Source organism: Anabrus simplex, chromosome 1, assembly GCF_040414725.1.
Source record: "Anabrus simplex isolate iqAnaSimp1 chromosome 1, ASM4041472v1, whole genome shotgun sequence".
Lineage (NCBI taxonomy): Eukaryota > Metazoa > Arthropoda > Insecta > Orthoptera > Tettigoniidae > Anabrus > Anabrus simplex.
In genome coordinates this window covers 483,531,084-483,537,185 of record NC_090265.1, presented here as the reverse complement: position 1 = coordinate 483,537,185, position 6,102 = coordinate 483,531,084, and the positions used below count along the sequence as shown (strand labels likewise).

General features: G+C 37.9%; 1 protein-coding gene across 2 annotated transcripts; it reads left to right on the top strand.

Moving 5' to 3' along the window:
* Positions 1-1,539: 1,539 nt before the first annotated feature.
* On the top strand, positions 1,540-3,984 carry LOC137496887 (putative transferase CAF17 homolog, mitochondrial). 2 transcript variants are annotated; one of them, XM_067135308.2, is made up of 2 exons: positions 1,540-1,935; positions 2,161-3,984. In XM_067135308.2, exon 2 carries the CDS (start codon positions 2,179-2,181, stop codon positions 3,307-3,309), a length of 1,131 nt encoding a protein of 376 aa, XP_066991409.2. In that variant the 5' UTR covers positions 1,540-1,935; positions 2,161-2,178; the 3' UTR covers positions 3,310-3,984. The 2 variants fall into 2 exon arrangements, with proteins under 2 accessions (XP_066991409.2, XP_066991408.2); XM_067135307.2 differs by having other exon boundaries at positions 1,922-2,054.
* The last annotated feature ends 2,118 nt before the right edge of the window (positions 3,985-6,102 follow it).

Genomic DNA, 6,102 nt, shown 5'->3' with positions numbered 1-6,102 from the left:
CTCCTCCTACCGAGACTGCCTCTACATCACTGAAGCCAAGTCCTCAAGGGCAAACTTCGGATCCCCACGCGCCAATATCGTCATCTTCCTCTGTCATGGCTTTACAGGGTAAAGCAAACGTTAACCCTAAAGAACTATGTCGACCTCTCTTTAACAGATTTGCAGATGTAATCGCAACAATTGATACAACCGGCATATGGAAGAAAGAGTTAAAATCAATATTTGATGATCTTGTTCAAGTTGTGGAATCTCCCCCTACCGTCAAGTAAAACTTGCGGCTCCTGCAATAGAATTGTCGGAGCATATTAACTAAGTAACATGAATTAGTGAGTTTACTAAAGTCTTTTGATCCTGTGGTAATTTTCTTGAGTGAAACTTGGTTACAATCCCCTTTTCATTTTCGTATGACAGGTTTTACATAAAATATTCTGGAATATCACAAGCTCTCATTTGTACTTTAAGCACCTTGAAGGCTTTAGACAATCCCGAACGTACCAATAATTGGTACATTAAAAATTTACGCAAATTAAGCTATGACTTGTTAAAGTATTATTCGCATGGCTTCCGGGCCATTCTGGCATACACGGTAACGTCACAGCGGATATCCTAGCTAAAGAGGCTGCCCAGGGTTCTGGATTGGATTACTATATCGCAGTTTCACACACAGACTTATGGGACCACTGTCGTCACTTCATCCACGATCAGTGGTGTGCAGTATGGCGCCGAACTTCACCGTTGAAAGGTAAGCACTTATTCACACTTCTGCCTGATATTCCTAATAAACTGTGTTTCGCTTTTGGTACCTTCACTCGGCGTCATATTACTACAATTATACGGCTTCGCTTAAATCATGTGCGTACGCCTGCTCATCTCTATCGCCTTAATCTTATCGAAAGTAACTTATGTCCATGCGGTCGGGCAGTAGGTACTGTCAACCATATTTTTTTTCTTTCAGTGTCAGACATATGAACATCACCGTCGAGAATTCATAGCTAAGCTTCTTCATGTGGGGTACTAACTGCCGTTAAATGTTTCGTGTTTAGTGTTTCAACCGTCCTTTCGCGTGGTAGACTTAATCCTTAAATTTTTAGTTACCTGTAACATCCAATAGTAACCTTTTCCTTCCCTATAGGTATGAACTTTTGCATCCTAACCCTTATATGTGGTCCGGTCTGGTTTGTTCGTAGTAAGACGTCGTGGCAGACCACACAGACGTGAAGCGTTAGAACCCTGTGTCCCAGTGTTTTTGTGTTGTCCTCGATAGATTAGCCTCCATATTCTTGGTATTTTCCTCAGTTTCATTATTCCCGGCTGTCATTAGCTTCATTACATAGCTAACCCCACTATCTTGTAGTGTACTATTTTCTTCTAATGTTGGTACCTCTCCTAGACATTTATTATTCCGCACACCAGTGACTGGACGTAGCGTCTTACGACGATGTCCAAAAACTCACCAAGAAGAAGAAGAAGATTCACGTCCTTTGCGCGATATCTACCTTCCAACCCTCTATTTGTGTTATTCCATCCTTAATACTCGATCCTTTAGTTGTTGTGTTCTATCGTCTGTCCTTCCCAATTGTAGACCCGTTCCGTATGTCAAAGTAGAAGACGCCAAGATGGGTCACTTCGGCGTGAAGATATAGTACCTTGTGTCCCCGTGCTTACTCCTATGTCTATTACAATTACACCCACAAGATGTAATTTTCCACCCATACCAGTGATCTTTGTCCTGTGTGATAAAGTCTTTCTTAGTCACCATAACTAACTGTTTCTGAGTGTTCTACAGTGTTTCATTTACAAAGTATTGGAACTGTGTGTTAGTTATATACAGAGCCCAACCAAATATCAAGAAGAAAGAAGAAAAGAGATTCACGTCTTCCTCTTGCGATCTCTGATTTGTTTTGATTTGTACTGTACACTGCAGTACTGTAAAAGGTATACTATTTTCTTGAATTTAAGGTTAAGACGATCACAGTTATTTTAATGAAGCCACTTTGTAGTTCTGAAATACAGAGCGACAGCTATTCATTCAGTTTCTATAACTTTTAAATACCGTAAGTTAGTTTTGAAGTCTATTATTTTCTTCAATTGTGGTCAGTACGGTTAGATTATGTTCCTTGTGCTAAAATGTGCATCTTCAGGTTATTGTATCTCAAACAGGTCCCATGAAAATCGAGAATGGAAATGATGTTCCGAAAATTTTTGCGACCAGTCAAGACCTTCAGAATCCGAGGAATATCCCGAACTTTGTCCTTCAGTGGTAATTGCCTTAATGACACAACATACGTAGAGCAGCTTCATAAACGAGGGTTACTGCGAGTATCTGGAAAGGAGACATCGGTGTTTTTGCAAGGTGTAATCACAAATGATATAAGACATCTCCAGGAAGGTGCTTTAAGTATGTACACAATGTTTCTCAATACCAAAGGAAGAGTGCTGTATGATGGTATCATATATCGTACTTCTGATCCAGATATCGTATTTGTGGAAAGTGATTCAGAAGCATTACCTGCTTTACAAAAGCATTTGAAATTGTATAGAGTGCGAAGGAAGATAGACATTGACATAATCGATGATATGTTCAAAGTGTGGGTTGTATTTGATCGTGAGAAAAGTCAGTACTTGGAGAAAGATATTCATGACCCAACCTTGCTTAAAGGCCAGATAGTTTCTCATGGGGGAACCATGCCTGATAAGGAATTAGAGGTTGGAAATAGCGTTATTAAAGCTCTTAATAACAAAGATAGTTACATAGTAACCCGCGATCCTAGGTTACCAGCACTTGGCCATAGAATTTTGGCACCGGTTGGTGAAGATGTACGGAAGGATGTTGGGCTATTAAAGTCTGATGAATGTACTACTTTTAATTATAAGGTAGTTCGGTACATGCTGGGTGTTGGTGAAGGTGTTGATGATTTACCACCTGGTAAGTGCTTTCCTTTGGAGGCAAATTGTGATTATCTTCATGGAGTGAGTTTTCATAAAGGTTGTTATATTGGACAGGAATTAACAGCCAGAACCCATCATACTGGAGTTGTGCGGAAGCGACTTATGCCATTGTTCTTTGATTCTGAACCAAGTGTTGAATTTAAGCCTGATACGCCGATTTATGCTACTCCTGAAACAAAGAATGCCGTAGGAAAGTTGCGTGGTGTAGAAAAGAATGTTGGATTGGGTTTATTACGTATAACTGAAGCTCTTCAGACATCGGTGATGCGAGTTATGGATGTATTAGTTAGAACTAAGAGACCAAACTGGTGGCCACAAGAAGCACCAAAGGAGAGATCAATAGTTATAAAAGAATTGTAAAATTATGTGTTGTAAACAAGACCAGTTATTTTTTTCTACCTCTGTTTGTGATGAAAATGCAGAGTTTAATCTCAAGCCAAGTGGAGACTAAAACAGTAATTCTATGTAAAATTTATTAGTCATTTATGATTCCTTAACATTATGATAATTGTTTGTTATTGTAGTCTTGATTCTTATCACTCAAGCAGTTATTAGAAATCCAGGGTTTATTTTCGCGTATGGCCTCTATCCACCTATTACTGCTTGCTGGAATGCCTTGTAAATCAGGGTACATGAGGCTTCCTGTAGATAAGAGAATTGCATAATTAACTTGCAATATTGAGTGATGAATGAAAGCAAAAATTTTGAACACATGTTAGGCCTATATTATTATGTTATGACTTATTATGTCTATTCCAATTGTTGGAATTCCAATCTCTGGATTAACTTGGCTTGTGGGTGTTAAGGCAACTAGTCATGGAAATTGATCAAATAATAGTTGAATTTTGTAGGCCTGCAGTTGCATTGTTGGCATATAATACTTTTTGTATAGGTTGATTTTTTCTTCTGTAAAGAAGTTCCTATTAATAATCCTCATCTCAGCAGTATTATACAGTTTTCTGAAATGTAATTTATTTTACTTTTATCCTTACGTGCAATAAAGAAAGCAATATTATTTTGCTGTTATATGACATACCTTCTGCATTCTTTTTGAGGGTTTTCTTATTGACTTAGTCTTTAATTGTATATTATACTTCTGGAAGGAGAGAACAAGACTGATGCAAGACTAGGTAATCTGTAGATATTTTCATTTTTGCTGTGATCCTGCTAACTTCATTGGTAAACCGCTTGTATTTATTGAGAATATGGAAGAGAAATAAAGTTACATTATTTCTTAAGTAGTATTAGTTAAAAATACTACAGGAATGATGATTTGTTGCTTAAACATGTAATAAGATATGTTCATTGAAATGACCTGCGTTCTATGAAGTCAGTTAGGCCCTACTCGACCCCTATATTTGGGTGTTTCTTTCTTTGATATATTGCTGTCCAACTTTATTCTTTCTTTCTTATATAACATTGTTAGGGCATCTATTCTCTATTGAATGAAACACTAGTCACGTGTGAAAGTCTATGTTAGTGTTACTGACTCAAGCAGGGTTGCCAACCTCAGATTACAAAAATATTATCCTGAGCCTTCAGTTAATGGGCATTTTATTAATAATATTTTTGTGCATTTTAAAATACTTTTAATAAAGAGGGATATTTTATTACTGTCAAGATTATGATGGAAGATATGCAGGTGGCGCAGCATCAGCATTGATTCAACAAAACTGTGTGGGGTGCCAGGGCCAGACGGTAACTGCTTGAATTTGCCTCGAGAGAATTTCCTAACATGGAGCTCATAAGTTAGCACCTACATGAATTCATCCCAATTCTTTGCGAAGCTTCTGTATAGTTTGGAAGGCAGAGACCTACCATTGCCTCCGCTGTAGATTGCTGTGGAAGGTAATTATACTTCCACATGGTTTCTGTTCATAGCATTTACATTGTGATCATCAACTGCCTGGCACTATGAAAACACATGGGTGATATTATCGTTAGTTTTCAAAATTATTGTGTTTTTTGCTATCATCACTCTTCCTAATACTATAGATCATACCAATCTCAAAATTATTGTATGCCTCCATAATTGTTGTGTAGGTTGGTAACACTGATATCAAGCCCAGTCACCCACCAATTAATATCTGTTTTAGTTGCTGCTGCTTCATTTAAGGAGCTTAGAGCATTGTATTCAATAGCTCTATAAACTATTTTCAGGGAGAAAGAAAGTGGACATTATCATTCTTTAAAGTTTGATTACCTTACAGTGGGTTTTATATGAAAATCGTTCATGGCAAATTTTTGTTCTATACCTTTTCCTTATAACTGCATAACCTTTGGTGGTGCTATTTGAGGATCCAACCAGCCTCTGGGCTGATGACCTAACAGACAGACACCTTTCTCTGATACAATGAAAAATAAGGGTTATATCAGTGGCAGTTGTATGGAAGATTAAGTCCAACAGCCAGTCACTAGCTCTCTTGTAAAGAGAGTTGCTATGAAGATGGTTCCAGCATGGTTTAAAGGCTTTGTGCACATGTCAGTATTTAAAAAAATATTAACCTGATACCTGGTTTTCTTTTCTCCCATACTAGAAGTAAGAGATCAAATCATGATCAGTAATAATGCAAATAAAAATGAAACTGTAAAAGGCCGCAGAGGGCAAGGACGTGTATCTTGAGCCACTGGCAGGAAGAGGCATGACCATTTATGTGCTTCAGAATCTGGGGAACAGTATGAGGGATGGAGAAAAATGTCGTTGTGCACATGCTAAGTGATTGTACTGTCAACAGTGGGTTCTGCAGCAATTTTTAAAATAATTCAAAGTATCTGAGGTAAAGGGATTGCAAATTTGCAAGTTTTGGAATACGTAGCTGACCCAAAATTTATCCTTAGGGTACAACAAGGACTTTTTGATATTATGAAAACTGTGGTAAGAGAAAACCGAGCTTCAGTAGATCATATAAATTTTCCCTATTTTTGTTCACCAGCTTTCTAATGTTCTGTGGGATAAAATCAAATTTTAGCTGACAGTTGAACGGGTAAGTGAGAGTTCAGGAAGCATGCTGGCTGAAACTTTGAGTTTCACAAAACCAGACTTGTTTAATAATAATAATAATGATGATGATGATGATGTGTGGCTCTGGAGAGGTCTGTCAAGTTGATGCCTGCTAGGCAACCTGTGAATCTGTAAGGATGGGGCTGCCTATA